Source organism: Biomphalaria glabrata, chromosome 15, assembly GCF_947242115.1.
Source record: "Biomphalaria glabrata chromosome 15, xgBioGlab47.1, whole genome shotgun sequence".
In the NCBI taxonomy this organism is placed as follows: Eukaryota; Metazoa; Mollusca; class Gastropoda; family Planorbidae; genus Biomphalaria; species Biomphalaria glabrata.
In genome coordinates, this window is record NC_074725.1 from 16,076,898 (window position 1) to 16,094,411 (window position 17,514).

A 17,514-nucleotide genomic window follows, 5' to 3' on the forward strand; every position below is an offset into this window, starting at 1 on the left:
TGACATTCTAGTATTTATTTGACATTCTAGTATTTATTTGACATTCTAGTATTTATTTGACATTCTAGTATTTATTTGACATTCTAGTATTTATTTGACATTCTAGTATTTATTTGACATTCTAGTATTTATTTGACATTCTAGTATTTATTTGACATTCTAGTATTTATTTGACATTCTAGTATTTATTTGACATTCTAGTATTTATTTGACATTCTAGTATTTATTTGACATTCTAGTATTTATTTGACATTCTAGTATTTATTTGACATTCTAGTATTTATTTGACATTCTAGTATTTATTTGACATTCTAGTATTTATTTGACATTCTAGTATTTATTTGACATTCTAGTATTTATTTGACATTCTAGTATTTATTTGACATTCTAGTATTTATTTGACATTCTAGTATTTATTTGACATTCTAGTATTTATTTGACATTCTAGTATTTATTTGACATTCTAGTATTTATTTGACATTCTAGTATTTATTTGACATTCTAGTATTTATTTGACATTCTAGTATTTATTTGACATTCTAGTATTTATTTGACATTCTAGTATTTATTTGACATTCTAGTATTTATTTGACATTCTAGTATTTATTTTACATTCTAGTATTTATTTGACATTCTAGTATTTATTTGACATTCTAGTATTTATTTGACATTCTAGTATTTATTTGACATTCTAGTATTTATTTGACATTCTAGTATTTATTTGACATTCTAGTATTTATTTGACATTCTAGTATTTATTTGACATTCTAGTATTTATTTGACATTCTAGTATTTATTTGACATTCTAGTATTTATTTGACATTCTAGTATTTATTTGACATTCTAGTATTTATTTGACATTCTAGTATTTATTTGACATTCTAGTATTTATTTGACATTCTAGTATTTATTTGACATTCTAGTATTTATTTGACATTCTAGTATTTATTTGACATTCTAGTATTTATTTGACATTCTAGTATTTATTTGACATTCTAGTATTTATTTGACATTCTAGTATTTATTTGACATTCTAGTATTTATTTGACATTCTAGTATTTATTTGACATTCTAGTATTTATTTGACATTCTAGTATTTATTTGACATTCTAGTATTTATTTGACATTCTAGTATTTATTTGACATTCTAGTATTTATTTGACATTCTAGTATTTATTTGACATTCTAGTATTTATTTGACATTCTAGTATTTATTTGACATTCTAGTATTTATTTGACATTCTAGTATTTATTTGACATTCTAGTATTTATTTGACATTCTAGTATTTATTTGACATTCTAGTATTTATTTGACATTCTAGTATTTATTTGACATTCTAGTATTTATTTGACATTCTAGTATTTATTTGACATTCTAGTATTTATTTGACATTCTAGTATTTATTTGACATTCTAGTATTTATTTGACATTCTAGTATTTATTTGACATTCTAGTATTTATTTGACATTCTAGTATTTATTTGACATTCTAGTATTTATTTGACATTCTAGTACGGCATTTATGGCTTTTTTTTGTATGTCCCGAGAGACTATCTTGTCTCTTTAAAACTTCTCATGTGACTTAAGAGGCCAAGCGAAAAAGTTTTAAGAAAAATATATCACTTATACATAAGATTGCATCACAAAATGTGTGATCCGTTAAATTGAAAGTGTTGAGAATTAGAATTGGACATCTCTTCCTAGACTTGCTTCGTTGGGGTAATGTGATGGCTCGCCTAAGCAAATCTCTACACTCTTCCCAGTCAGCAGTTGTTCTAAGCAGATTATAAAGAAGGAAACCTGAGATCAGTGTCGCACTCTGTCCAATAGAAGCTAGAACTACTCAAATAGTTTTTTTCCTTTTCCGTCTCTCTCTCTCTCTCTCTCTCTCTCTCTGTCTCTCTCTCTCTCTCTCTCTCTCTCTCTCTCTCTGTCTCTCTCTCTCTCTCTCTCTCTTTGTGGCTTTATATCGAACGTGTAATCATTGAAACATTATATCTTCTTCACATCATATGCATTCCTGGACAACTTTAGTCTTTGACTATCATTGAGAAAGATAACCAGTAACTTCATCCTCAAAACGTACACCAGCATGACGTCGCACTTAATGGTTAGTTCTTCCCACTTGGCAGCAAACATTCATCAAAGAGCAGTGTCGCGTTCTGATCAACACAAAGTTGTGGCAAAGCTTTCTTGCGCCTGCTCTGAGGGTCATCTTGGTCTACTTCAAAAATAAAAAACCTAAATGTATTTATATCATGTTGTCCTTTGCATTTAGAGCTAGTCTGAACAGCTATTTAGATTCGAACTATAAACATGATCTTGTATGAAGTAGTCCTATCATATGGAATTATATTGATAGAGTTCTAACATGAATTGTGCCAATAGTTGTAATAAATGATACTTTTTTTTATTTAGTTCTGCCTAACCCTGATGATGGCCCTCACAAAACAACGAACGCAAACATGGACCAGTTTCTTCAAAGGCCGCCCTGCATTAATTTAGTAAGTTCTACTGTTGACACAAATAAATAATTTAGTTTTAGCTAAAAATTGGTAAGGAAACATTGCACTTAAGATTGATAAAATTATCTGGTTGTTGTCCTAATTTATCCTACCTGGTATACACCACCTTTAAAACAATTACAACGAATCACCGAATTCTTGCAGATTAACACAAACTTGTCCAGCCAAAAAGTTCATCCAAAATTGATTTGAACGAAATATGAAAATTACTATTTTGTTTGACATTTTCTTCCATAAAGTATTTTAAACAATTCTGACTACCATCAGTGCACTTATCCCATTCAGATTCATAGATAAGGATCATAGACTGCTGACATTTACTCATGATTGGCTCCAAAAACCTTTCACTTGTTTGGCCAAAGCCGCAAGACAGCGGAGGTTAAAATCGTCCTTCTATGTCCGCGGATGTGTTGACATTTGTTTTGTTATTGCTAGTTGAATTAATTTTAAATAAAAAGGAAATATCTTCTTTCCCTCTCAAGTCCTATGGATACTTTGACAAGACTGTCCAGGTTGTCTTACTGTGCAGCTTTCGGGGCCACGGCGTTTTTGGTTTATCAAATCACACTTCAAAGACAATTAGCGATCAACTACGAAGGACCAATTTCATTAACATGTAAGCATTTAATTGTATTGTATTTCATGTAACAGTTCCCCCACTTATCTATGTATAAGTATCTACATCACATATGTTATATGAATGCCTATTTGGCATTAGCAGATTAATCACATTAATTATGAAAGAAATGAAAATCCATTTAGACGGCTCTGATTGCTTTAATGTCTTTTATAATTCTATCTCGACAGCATTGATCGCTTTATTGTCCATGCTGATTTACGGGATGGTGTTTTTCCCCATCTTCGCCTGCCTGGCCCTGAGAACAGCTTTCGGATACGCCCTTGGATCGCTTTACATCTGGGTTTTCTTCATCATTGATGTTATGAGTCTCATCTATTGCGCCAGCGAAACACAGGTTAGTCTAATACAATGAAGACACAGCTAACTCTTTGCTATTACAAAGATTAGATCCACTCGTGTTTGTCTGGTAAAACGTTTGTACACTTTATTTCTCCCACACCTAATCTCGGGTTAAGTTAAAATTGTGTATAATTTCGTCTTGTAGTTAGTCCACTGTATACTTACCGTAGAGAATTAGGTCGTCGCTTAAAAGTTTGAAACTAACAATGGAGAGCTATGAGACCTTCTTTTTCTATAAACGTTTCGCTGGCTTGAGGAGATTTGAGCACTTGAGTCCCAATTGAGTTGATCTAATTATTTTTTAAACGCATTTAAAGAGCGATCACGGTAATAGTCACAGTTACCTCCCTTCTTTCACCCCCACCCACTTTCCCAGCTGGTCCAGACAAGTGATAGGATCATAGCGCAGTGAGAAAGCTAAAAGCGTGAAATATAGCTGATCAAAAACAATTGTTAAAAATATTTCTAATCGCACAGATTTATTATTGTTAGTCTAGATCTATTACAAATTTTATTACATGACGGATCCAAACTAACTGATGCAATTAAACTTCATGTAAGCTTTGTTTTAGAAAGAAAATAATTTTACCACTACATTTTTTTGGGTATGTCAAAGTCTCTGCAGGTAATACTCTTTCAGGAATAAAGTCTTTGCTTCCTATTCCAGGAGATAATGAGATTTCTTCCCAGTGTGCTCTGCAGGGCCTTCCTCTGTATCTCTTTGCCAGTCAAGTTTGTCTGGGCATTCAAGAAAGGGAATTACTTTGTTAATGTCAACACCGGAAACAGTTTGGAGAGAACGCTGGAGCAAGTCCGTGACTCTTACCAAGGTCGACATGTCCGAAACCTGCTGAGGAAAACGGAACGAAAAGCGTGAGTGACCTTGTAAGAAAACACACACACAAACTGTAAATGTCAATAACTGTAACGAAGGCGAAAAGACAATACTACGTGACATGTGTCATCTAAATATTGAATAAATAAAGTAAAAAAAAAGTCCCCTTTCAGACTCATGAGTCAAATGATGTCAAGCTTATCTGTTCTTATGGTTGGTAGTTGACGAGGGTGTTATGTGGCCAGCACACAATCGACCGCATTTTCTTTTCCAACCCAACGTCAGATATCCTTTAGAGTTAGGTAAACAGGGACTAGGGACGTCTCATGAATATTAAGGTTCGTTATCCAAGTCTTATCAGGAGTTGAGCTCGAGATGAATCAATTAATGATACTGATCATCCTTTAATTACATGGCGGAAAAAATAAATAATGTATAGTTTAATTTTGGCTACAGTTGAAACGCTTCAAAGACCAGCTTAGGTGTCAACTTTCCTTGGTGACATAGAAGAGAGCACCTGGTTGCATGCGGCCACAGAACGAGACAGCTGGAGGTCACTCAGGATAAATCCTCTGCCAAGGACAAACGCGAATAGAAAATCCAAATCGACGACTTGCGGACAATGGTTATGCTTTTCCTGGATGTGGCAAAATATGTAGGTCACAGCTGGGGCTGCGCAGCCACGGGAAATACTGCTCTCCTCACTAATCTTCGGACTCGAAGACAAGCCTAATTATTTTTATCACAGTTGAAACTTCAGCCTATTGTACGTACTGTGGCCTATGTGGATCACTTTCTTTTTCTACTTGCGGCTTTTATTCTTTAATCTATATTTATAATTTAAGCTTAATTTTAAAGCAAAGAAATATATAAGCTATGTATTGGCCAAGTATTATTTGTGTAAACTCAATAACTTTAAAAAAAATTCCGTTCTATTGACAGAGAGCCTGTCAGCATTGTCAGCAAAATAAATGCTTGTTTCTTCGAGCAATTCTGGCGACTATTCTACCACAGACAAAAAGGTTAGTAGTTATATTCTACATTGTAACACTTTGTTAATGGACATTAAGTGGGGTTGAGGTTATTTCAAACATTCGTTAATATTATGTTGAGGAGCAGTAGAATTACGTCTGCTATACAGATTAAATTTAAATGATTCACTTTCACAAGCCCTCAAAATCGTTGCCCGTGAGGTAATTTTTTGAATGGGTCTCTCCATTCCTCTTTTAGGCTTGTCAATTCTTGGACGTTGTCTTCCAATCGCTTCTTCTGTCTCCCTAAATGTTTGATTTGATTGCCAGTAGCGAGCCTTGTAATATGGTCGTACAGACTTAGTGAGCCTTGTAATATGGTCGTACAGACTTGGTGAGCCTTGTAATATGGTCGTACAGACTTGGCGAGCCTTGTAATATGGTCGTACAGACTTAGCGAGCCTTGTAATATGGTCGTGCAGACATAGCGAGCCTTGTAATATGGTCGTACAGACATAGTGAGCCTTGTAATATGGTCGTGCAGACTTAGTGAGCCTTGTAATATGGTCGTACAGACATAGCGAGCCTTGTAATATGGTCGTACAGACTTAGTGAGCCTTGTAATATGGTCGTACAGACATAGCGAGCCTTGTAATATGGTCGTACAGACTTAGTGAGCCTTGTAATATGGTCGTAGTCTTAGTGAGCCTTGTAATATGGTCGTACAGTCTTAGTGAGCCTTGTAATATGGTCGTGCAGACTTAGTGAGCCTTGTAATATGGTCGTGCAGACTTAGTGAGCCTTGTAATATGGTCGTGCAGACTTAGTGAGCCTTGTAATATGGTTGTGCAGACTTAGTGAGCCTTGTAATATGGTCGTACAGACATAGTGAGCCTTGTAATATGGTCGTGCAGACATAGCGAGCCTTGTAATATGGTCGTACAGACATAGCGAGCCTTGTAATATGGTCGTAGTCTTAGCGAGCCTTGTAATATGGTCGTACAGACATAGCGAGCCTTGTAATATGGTCGTAGTCTTAGTGAGCCTTGTAATATGGTCGTACAGTCTTAGCGAGCCTTGTAATATGGTCGTACAGACTTGGTGAGCCTTGTAATATGGTCGTAGTCTTAGTGAGCCTTGTAATATGGTCGTACAGTCTTAGTGAGCCTTGTAATATGGTCGTACAGACATAGCGAGCCTTGTAATATGGTCGTACAGACTTAGTGAGCCTTGTAATATGGTCGTACAGACTTAGTGAGCCTTGTAATATGGTCGTGCAGACTTAGTGAGCCTTGTAATATGGTCGTACAGTCTTAGTGAGCCTTGTAATATGGTCGTACAGACTTAGTGAGCCTTGTAATATGGTCGTACAGACTTAGTGAGCCTTGTAATATGGTCGTACAGACTTGGTGAGCCTTGTAATATGGTCGTACAGACTTAGTGAGCCTTGTAATATGGTCGTACAGACATAGTGAGCCTTGTAATATGGTCGTGCAGACTTAGTGAGCCTTGTAATATGGTCGTACAGACTTAGTGAGCCTTGTAATATGGTCGTACAGACTTAGTGAGCCTTGTAATATGGTCGTACAGACTTGGCGAGCCTTGTAATATGGTCGTACAGACTTGGTGAGCCTTGTAATATGGTCGTACAGACTTAGTGAGCCTTGTAATATGGTCGTAGTCTTAGTGAGCCTTGTAATATGGTCGTACAGTCTTAGTGAGCCTTGTAATATGGTCGTGCAGACTTAGTGAGCCTTGTAATATGGTCGTGCAGACTTAGTGAGCCTTGTAATATGGTTGTGCAGACTTAGTGAGCCTTGTAATATGGTCGTACAGACATAGTGAGCCTTGTAATATGGTCGTGCAGACATAGCGAGCCTTGTAATATGGTCGTACAGACATAGCGAGCCTTGTAATATGGTCGTAGTCTTAGCGAGCCTTGTAATATGGTCGTACAGACATGGCGAGCCTTGTAATATGGTCGTAGTCTTAGTGAGCCTTGTAATATGGTCGTACAGTCTTAGCGAGCCTTGTAATATGGTCGTACAGACTTGGTGAGCCTTGTAATATGGTCGTAGTCTTAGTGAGCCTTGTAATATGGTCGTACAGTCTTAGTGAGCCTTGTAATATGGTCGTACAGACATAGCGAGCTTTGTAATATGGTCGTACAGACTTAGTGAGCCTTGTAATATGGTCGTACAGACTTAGTGAGCCTTGTAATATGGTCGTGCAGACTTAGTGAGCCTTGTAATATGGTCGTACAGTCTTAGCGAGCCTTGTAATATGGTCGTACAGACTTGGTGAGCCTTGTAATATGGTCGTACAGACTTAGTGAGCCTTGTAATATGGTCGTACAGACTTAGTGAGCCTTGTAATATGGTCGTACAGACTTGGTGAGCCTTGTAATATGGTCGTACAGACTTAGTGAGCCTTGTAATATGGTCGTACAGACTTAGTGAGCCTTGTAATATGGTCGTACAGACTTGGTGAGCCTTGTAATATGGTCGTACAGACTTAGTGAGCCTTGTAATATGGTCGTACAGACTTAGTGAGCCTTGTAATATGGTCGTACAGACTTGGTGAGCCTTGTAATATGGTCGTACAGACTTGGTGAGCCTTGTAATATGGTCGTGCAGACTTGGCGGCGAGCCTTGTAATATGGTCGTAGTCTTAGCGAGCCTTGTGGATCTCGTACTAGGGTCGTACAGTCTAAACTTGGTGATTCTCTATATCTTCTATACAAATGATGTAATCCATAAAGGTTGTCACGTGATACGTATTTTTCATTGTTTTATCAATAGTATGACGTGGCTAAATGTGTTTATTTACGATTGGTGAATGAGGTCCATTTCATGGCTAAGATTCTCCTCTCTAATTTTACAATTCTATGATTCGCAATTTCATGATGGTACTTCACGGTCAAATCCAAGATATTTGGGATTGTCATGCATGGAGAAAAGAAAGAAAATAAAGAGGAAGATTTCAGTGTATCCGGTGTACAAACGTAAGACAAGAGGGACAATTAGGGTGGCTACCTTTATTTTTTTATTAGAGTTAGTCCCCTTTATTACTTGATTTAAGTCCCTGTTTACTGTTTACAATCGCCACTCTCTCTTGAGTCTTTCAACTGACCAGTGTAGTTTGAACTAAATCTCTATAATGTTTAACTAATACTTGTGTTGTTGTACTATTGCTGTGTTACTCAAGAGGAGTGTGCCACTGTTGTGGAAAGAGTATTTCGATAATGAGCTAAGTAGACTTTATTTATTTGTTAGTAATACGTTGGTTTATGTAAATGATATAGGTCTACTTAGTCTCTTATCCTCTCCTGTGTTTTTTTTTTTTTAAAGACATCTTTTGTTTTGATACGAGACAGTAGTGTGTCTCATGAATGACGTCATTTCATTGTTTATGCATGTATGATATTATTGTAAACCATTGTTTTGGTTTTTCGGCCTAAGACACTAATGTGCCTCTATGATGGTTGTTCTTTAAGTATATTGACCGGAAACTGTCTTGCTACTTTGCTTTGTTTTCATTATGTCATTTTCTTTTGTGAGCCTTTATTGCCATTTATATTTTCCATGATCTTTTTCTTTTGTTTGTAAATTAACTCCTTTTTTTTTTGTTTGCAACTGAAATCTCAGAATTATTACTTGTCTGTCTCAGTAGTTTTGTACATCTAGAGGCTATAGTTATTAGCCTAGATAATAAAATTGGGACCACAAAGTACCACTGGACTAACTTGCCAGTACAGTACAGGTCACTGGTCTTATGACCTATCCTAATACAAGGTCACAGAGTGGTTGATAATACTAGGTCACAGAGGGGTTGATATTATGCTTGTTTTTGTTTTCTTTATAAATATACAATAATTTTTGTGCAAGTTTCAAAACTGCAAAATCAAATTTTCTAAACTTTCTCGTTTGTAGCAAAAACTAATTTCAACACCGAAGAAATATCACATGTTCACTTCATGGATGTAAAAACAATGTGAACATCATGACAATCATTTGTAACTGTCAATAGGGTCAATAGGACACTAATAAAGACAACCGAAAATGTACTAAATACTTGGGTGCCAAAAACTCTTAGTATAATCTATGGATGAAACAGGGTGGAGGACACGCACTAACCATGAGATATATCAACTGTATGAAGACCCACCAGGGTGGAGGACACGCACTAACCATGAGATATATCAATTGTATGAAGACCCACCAGGGTGGAGGACACGCACTAACCATGAGATATATCAATAGTATGAAGACCCACCAATATTAACAGAAATAAAAAAACAGATTACATTGGGCAGGTCACCTTGAAAGAATGTCAGTTAACAGAGGAGCGAAAATCATATACAGGCAAAAACCAAAAGGCAGACGACCCAAAGGCAGACCCCGAATGCGATGGATTGATGATGTGGAGGGAGATCTACAACAGCTTGGGGTTTGTGCGTGGAGACGAGAGGCCCATGAGAGAATGGAGAGATGTGTTGAGCCCTCCATGGGCTGTAGCGCCACTGAGATGGAGGGATGGATGGTCAATTGGTTCGCGCAAACCCATAAATTACACTATAGAATGTTAGTACTTAGTGGACAGCAAATGTCCAGCAAGTAACTAGTGGACAGCTAATACCTGCTGCTGAGAGGTCAAAGGTTTGTTATTTCAAAATTATTTTGATGGCTTTCCAACATTTTTAGACACACAAAAGTTCTTGGGCACCGATCAATGTCTGACTCCTTTGAAATTCATTTAATTGAGACTTGAATTGAAATATAAAAACATTGTACTATTGATCTATTCTAATGTAGGATTTCGATTTCCCACAAGGTTTGTCTCTGTTCTGTTTGTTGGAGGTTGTGTAGTTTACATTGTAAGTATTTGTTTAGATACAATAGATACATATACTAAGATTCAAGATTTAAAGGCTATATATACGACAAAAGTTTATATAAATACACTTAAAAGAGATGACCAAGATTCGTTAAACCGGGATTCTTTCCTCGTGGTTGGGGGGGGGGGGGTAAAAATGTTCCATATATTTATTAATCTAATATTCAAATTTTTTAAAAGAATCGCTTCTATAACTTCGATTATATTGTTTTAAAGAAAAAAAGTATTTGTGTATATCTCATGTGAACATATAAACCATTCGTCCAACTAGCTAACGCAACACAATGTATTTCCTTTGCTTTTCGAACCCCCACAACTGACAGCTGACAGTCGAGTTTCTATTTGTGGCATTGGCTTTTATGAAAGGGTCCCAGGTGCAACTGGCACACATCCATTATGAATTAATTAACAATTGGACAAACGAGCCCGCATTGTATGCTGTGATTGAGATTCTTATCTACGTCACGCTTGTGCTCCATGACGTCATTAACCTAGTCTACTGTAAGTAGCTTCAAATATTTGCTGTTTTACATTAAGTGTATCACTGTCACAGGTCAGGCATCTTGCATTATTAGTGTGTCACTGTTGCAGGTCATACATCACATCTTATATTATTAGTGTATTGCTGTCATAAGTCATGCATCATATATTATTAGTGTATCACTGACACAGGTGATACATCTTATATTATTAGTGTATCACTGACACAGGTCATACATCTTACATAGGTTTATGACATAAGAATATTAAGTTAAGTATATTGTATTTATATATATGTAAGTATATTGTGTGTATATGTAACTATTTTGTACACAATACAATTTGCACAATAAGTGAACGTTGGTACGCCGTATGACATGCAGAAGATTTGGGACAGAAGAGTACTTCTCTGAAATCTCATTTGTGGCGAGACGACCTGCTGAGACTAGACCTTAATTCCCATGAAACGTATCGGGCAGTGTGACTTAGGTGTCTACTGTTCCTTTACTAGAGAAAGCCTGAACATGTACCAGGTTTCTCTCTCTCTCTCTCTCTCACCTTATCGTGCAAGACACGATATCCTGCGAGAGTGTGGTCTACTTTATCTCGGCCCTCTCCTCAGTGGACGCGTCGCTGTTCTCCCAGATGTATGCGCCTATTGGACAGTATCCGACTCTGAACTGGGTCAGGACGCCCTGTTCATCTCGACGGAGTTGTCACCATGTATCTCTACTGGTTTGTTTCCCCTTCAGCCTCCACGATTCTCTGCTCTTGCCTGCCTGGCTCCTGTTGACAAACAAAAGAGTTTGTTCCATCTCACAGAGTATCACATAAGGACTTTGTAGAAAACGTTCAAATATCCTCATAGTGACACTCTCCGTCGTTTTGTGTGTGCGTGGGCGTGTGCGCGCGTGTGTGGTCTAAATATCTTTTTAAAAACTGCCCAATGAATTTTTTTTTCAGACTCCCTAATTGTTGCCCTTGCCCTTTCCTGCACTATGACACTTGTGAATATTCTACACATGAGCACATCGTTTAGGTAACAAATGGACACACATATATATATATATATATATATGATGTTGCGTGTTCAATCTTTTCATTGGTTAATGTATGCATATCAATATTTGAAGAAGAATCTAATGACCCTATATGGAGTTGTAAGCCCGGCATAATTATATAGTTTGTGAAATAACAGAATTCGTATTTAGGAATTAAAATAATTTACTCAAGTAGAAAGCATGAAAAGATTAATCGTACACTACATATTAATCAATTACACACTTTATAATTAAAATATTAAAATTCACATGAGAAGATTTAACATTAAACTTGAAACTTATAGACTGAACAGATTTTTTGGGTACCTTTCTAGATTTTCAAATTGTCTGATATCTTATTATCTCCCCTTCCAATAGTTAATGTTCTGAATAGAAACAAGAAGCTACTAGAATGTAAACAACTTCCTGTTTACACTTCTCTGGCAACTCTGACACGCATCCCACGTGGCAGTATAAAGTCATGTTCTTTCATTCTTATTAGTCTATTCACTTTGCAATAGCTGTTGCGACGTTCTCCGACCTAACAGATCACTATTGCTGATAATTTCAGAAAGAATCTGTATATGCTGTACAGGGGAGACTACTCCTACATACCCATGGCGTCCACGTTTTCAGCCAAAGATCTGTGTGTAAGTAGATTCGTTGTAACTATGTACCTAGACTTACTACCCTAGTAATGTAGATGTACTGTCTTTTGGTAACTTGTTTTAACGTGTCCTGATGTAAATAGCTGACTTATTCTGTCAGGGGACATTAGTAGTATTAGTAGGATAGATCGATATGTTGGATATTAATCTAGAACCAAAATGGGATATTATTAGACAGAAAATGAGAGGGTTAGTGAGGTACGTAAAATAAAAAACTGGCAACTGGATAGGATATAAACAAACGACGACATTTGCCTTTCAGAGATGAAACATTTTTATTATCGAAGAGCTTTTAGTAAATTATTAAGTATTAGTGATAGAATTAGTTAGAGTGTAGAGGACGAGTGAACGGCCCAGTAGTACAGGGCGCCGCCATTTGGAACAGTTGGAGGACTCGCCCAGAACCAAGAATCATTTAGGAAGCTGGTTGGTGGCCTATGCCCCAGACGTGACCACAGGCAGAGATGGTGAGGTGATAGGTTGTGTCAAAGCATTTTTCATAGTCGAAGTAAGAGAATTCCTCTCTGCCTATTTGCTTGTCTCTCTTTGTCTCTGTCTCTTTGCGTCTCTTTCTCTCTCTTTCTCTCTCTCTCTCTCTCTCTCTCTCTCTCTCTCTCTCTCTCTCTCTCTCTCTCTCTCTATATATATATATATATATATATATATATATATATATATATATATAATGGTAATGTCTTCGATTACGAAGATTAAAGATAAGTACAGTTTTTCATATAACCACTCAAGCCCAGTTACCCAGTTGCGACCTGCATATTTTTCCGCATCCTATGAAGACAAAGCCATTGTCCGCCTGCGATCTGTTTAAGTTCTCTTTCCGATTCGGCACCTGTCTTAACTAAGGACTTTCTTTTGGGTCTCAAATGTGTGTCCCGCGGAATTTGTGAGAACTCTCCAACTGTCTCTTCCAGAGTCCATCTGCTGCCAGCTACTTTCCTCTAAGCGAAGGGCAACTCATTTGATCTTTATAGGTGCATCTATATCACGTATTCCATTATGAACAAACATGCCCCATGCCTCCCCTTCAACCTCTCTTTCTTCGTCTGATACCATTTGTGATTCCGATACCCCTTATGATTTAAAACCCCTTGTGATTCCGATACCCCTTATGATTTAAAACCCCTTGTGATTCCGATACCCCTTATGATTTAAAACCCCTTGTGATTCCGACTATCTTTTCTCGTGGCACAAGCCATGTTCTATCATGTGTTGGCTGCCTGGTCGTGCGGTTTGCACGCTGGACTGTCGTTCAGATTTATCGATGGTCCCGGGTTCAAACCCTGCCCGCTCCCATCCCCCGTCGTCCTGCGGGAGGTTTGGACTAGGAAGTAATTATCTTCAACTCTGAAGGAACATCCGAAACATGTAAAACATTTTACAAACATGTGTTGTATTTAAATTAGTTCCCATTAAGCAGAAGATTTAAATTTAAAAAAATAAACACAAGGTGGTGAGACTTTTTAAAAATTTGACGATCTAATTAAGTATGTACTTAGTACTTACAAATAAGAATAATTTAGATCAAAATGTAGGGCCTTGTGAGTCACTTGCTTGTTTTGACCAAGTTTGTAAAAATGTTTTACATGTTTCGGATGTTCCTTCAGAGTTGAAGATAATTACTTCCTAGTCCAAACCTCCCGCAGGACGACGGGGGATGGGAGCAGGCAGGGTTTGAACCCTGGACCATCGACAAATCTGCACGACAGTCCAGCGCGCAAACCGCACGACCAGGCAGCCATCCATGTGACCTAAATATAATTGAAATTTATCTATCATTGGATGAGCTGACATTAGGTTTTAAAACAAGTCGACACCGCGCAGTAAAACTTATCAAAAAAAAAGTATTTGCTGTTATACAGAACAGATAGTTCATACATTAACGTGACCTGGATCGAATCATTGTTATTTGAATGTATGAATGTGAAAGCCTGCAGTGTGTAATAAATCTATGGTACCAATTGGTTTATATATACATATATATGTACATATATATATATATATATATACACACTTCTTATCAAGTATTGAATCTTTTCATTATTTGAAAATGATGGTGTTGGAAAAATCGTCAGTAGTAAGAGCATTAAGTCTAGCTTTTGATCACTGACAAAACATAACTTTCCTGAACATACAAAAACAAAACAATCTGTTTCAACTGTTTTTTAACATCTAAAATCTAAATAAACATTAAATATTTACACTTGCAACTCCTCCAGTACCTTCCAATCCGATCGAATAAAACACGATAGTTTCCCTTTGCCTATAAACGTGATGGAATGATTATGCATAATCTACATTAGCATCTAAGTAACTACCTTGAATTGAAAGAGGTTTCTGGGGATTTGTGCAGGTTTTGTAGTCGACAAGAAGTCCTCTAAAGCTTGGAACCAAAGCCAGGAACTTGAAACTTTGTTCTCTTCGAAAAAGTCAAGATTTCTCTTAGTGGACAGGCGTCAAGCGTGATCCCCCCTTCTTCTCCTGTCCTGTCATATTCCTGAGGGTAGAAGACCATTACCATTAACTCGACCATTAGGATCACACAATCAGGCAAAGTTTGGTCGTGACATACTTTTAATGTTATTTGAATTGCTAACAGTTCTTTGTCAATTATCCCTCGCCCTCCAGGCTGTTCATCGCGAGAGTATGAAATCAGTCTCAGTCAGTTCATTGCACTTAATGTTCTCGCAAAGCTTCATCTTTTTGCTTCAGTGATGCTGTTTGATGTTGTCACAAGACGCTAGCAGTGTGCTGGCGCCTGTTTTAACTGGTCGTGGTCTAGGGTGATTCTGGAGGCCCGACTGTTGACGCTGGAACTTTGGTGGCTTTAGCCCTGTCGCGATGTTGGTGTTTATCTATATAATTAAGATATAAAACTGAACACCTGAATATAGTTAGAAAAACGTAGGCGTATCACTTTATTTACAATCCAGTATAGAATCTTCCAAATAAAACTTTTACATACAGGTACATCAGCAAACTGGCGACTAAACTCAGATCTCTAATGACTATCAACGTTAGATTTCACTATAGTTCTCTCGTACAATATTAGGAAGACAAGCAGAAGCGGGAAATGCGACCGTCCGCTCTACAAAACCCACGCTTACTGTTCGTTCGTTTCCAGAGCAAAATCCCTCCCCCCATGTGGACTACACAGCAACACAGTGGTTACGTCCACATACATCATCGGTGACTCATAACCTTGGCCTCTGACTAGTGATGACGTAGGCCGCGATCTGGTCAGAGCCAAGGCTTTGTATCTCCAAGGTGCCGCGCCAACTGCCCCTTTTTCCCCAAATTTCCCAGGTCACCCCGCCCTCGTTGTAGCCTAGGTCCCCTGGTCACGTGACAACAAAATAAACATTAAAGCACAAAAAAAAAACTCTTATTTCCGCTTCCAATAATAAAATAAATCTAATTCAACTAATTAAAATGTATTAAAAACATAAATAATTGCATTAGATCTAAAATATAAATAACATTAAACAAACTTAAAACTTTCCACAATAACTAAGGCCATGGTAGTGGACTGCGGTTGTTCTGCTACACGCTCACAGCGGTTTGTGACAGATGTTTTAATATTCTTGTGGACAACACATATTTGACTTTTCAAGTATCAGCCTTGCATGCAAGAGTGCGTGCCTAGTTGAATCCTTTGTTATATTAACTTTTTTTATTGTATCATACCATATATATTGTTAACGTAATCTTTATATTATTTACTTATCACCCCATTATTCTAAAAGTATCCTATTATATTAAAAACTTTTTTTGTTACAGGTCGGCAGTATCAAGTATGCGGGGTTTCAGGTGGCTTATCTGATATGGGGTAAGATATTCTATAAAAGAATCATTACCATACAGTTATCGTTTAAGATATTTTCGGTGTAAATCCAGTCTGCAACTCAGCAGGACTATGAGATCTATAAGTAATGTTTTCGTTAACCAAGGTTGGTACAAACGTTTTCACAAGACACTGAAAACCCAAAAACACTGTCATTTCAAAGTAATCATTTTTTTTTTAAATTGTAATATTTTATTTCTGCTTGTATTTGAACCCCTAGCGTAAGTCTCAGAGGTTTTAAGTCTCAGAGGTTTTAAGTCTCAGAGGTTTTAAGTCTCAGAGGTTTTAAGTCTCAGAGGTTTTAAGTCTCAGAGGTTTTAAGTCTCAGAGGTTTTAAGTCTCAGAGGTTTTAAGTCTCAGAGGTTTTATCTCAATAGAAAGTCGTAGAGTACAAAAGCTCACTATTTATAGCTGAAGGGCAGGACACTTCATGAGATCATTGCCACATCTCCCGTGAGGGTTTAAGAGGCTTATATCCCCTCTTGCAAAAGCTATGAACAACAACTTACAGTTGTGAGACCTGCACGTATGTCCTCAAATAGTTCAACGAGATTTAGCAAGCCTGGGACAGTCCAAATGAATATCCTACCCGTCCACCATCAGACGAAGTTTGTCATGAATCCACTAACCGGACAATGGCCTGTTCTGCACATTGTTCAGGCATTGGAAGCATTCATGGAGGCTCGGTTAGGTCGCCCCATTTACTCCCAGACTTCGCAGGCTTTTGGCGAGACTATGATTACAAGTTTTTAGGCTTTTGTTGTCACAACTTCAAAATAGTCGGATTTGAAATTGTATGATTCAATCAATTCAAGTGTCTCTTGAAGGTAGTAAACGCAACAGTTAAAAATTAACAGCAGTGAGAGAGTTAATTAAAAGTGCTTGTACGTTTTCATTCATCAAAACAAATTAGTGAAATAAATAACAATTAGAACACAATAACAGAACAGAACACAATAACAGAACAGAACACAATAACAGAACAGAACACAATAACAGAACAGAACACAATAACAGAACAGAACACAATAACAGAACAGAACACAATAACAGAACAGAACACAATAACAGAACAGAACACAATAACAGAACAGAACACAATAACAGAACAGAACACAATAACAGAACAGAACACAATAACAGAACAGAACACAATAACAGAACAGAACACAATATTAGAACAGAACACAATAACAGAACATAACACAATAACAGAACAGAACACAATAACAGAACAGAACACAATATTAGAACAGAACAC

At 37.1% G+C, this 17,514-nt stretch overlaps 1 protein-coding gene across 3 annotated transcripts in view; it reads left to right on the plus strand.

Moving 5' to 3' along the window:
• The first annotated feature begins 2,424 nt into the window (after positions 1–2,424).
• LOC106055693 (stimulated by retinoic acid gene 6 protein-like) overlaps positions 2,425–17,514 on the plus strand; it is a 30,109-nt gene continuing 15,019 nt past the window's right edge. For all 3 annotated transcript variants that reach the window (XM_056013202.1, XM_056013203.1, XM_056013204.1), the window contains exons 1-10: positions 2,425–2,504; positions 3,008–3,141; positions 3,333–3,499; positions 4,172–4,377; positions 5,282–5,361; positions 10,125–10,186; positions 10,530–10,707; positions 11,650–11,725; positions 12,298–12,376; positions 16,190–16,238. In XM_056013202.1, coding sequence (XP_055869177.1) covers positions 2,434–2,504; positions 3,008–3,141; positions 3,333–3,499; positions 4,172–4,377; positions 5,282–5,361; positions 10,125–10,186; positions 10,530–10,707; positions 11,650–11,725; positions 12,298–12,376; positions 16,190–16,238 — 1,102 coding nt within the window. In that variant the 5' untranslated portion in view covers positions 2,425–2,433. The remainder of the gene's footprint in view (positions 2,505–3,007; positions 3,142–3,332; positions 3,500–4,171; positions 4,378–5,281; positions 5,362–10,124; positions 10,187–10,529; positions 10,708–11,649; positions 11,726–12,297; positions 12,377–16,189; positions 16,239–17,514) is intronic.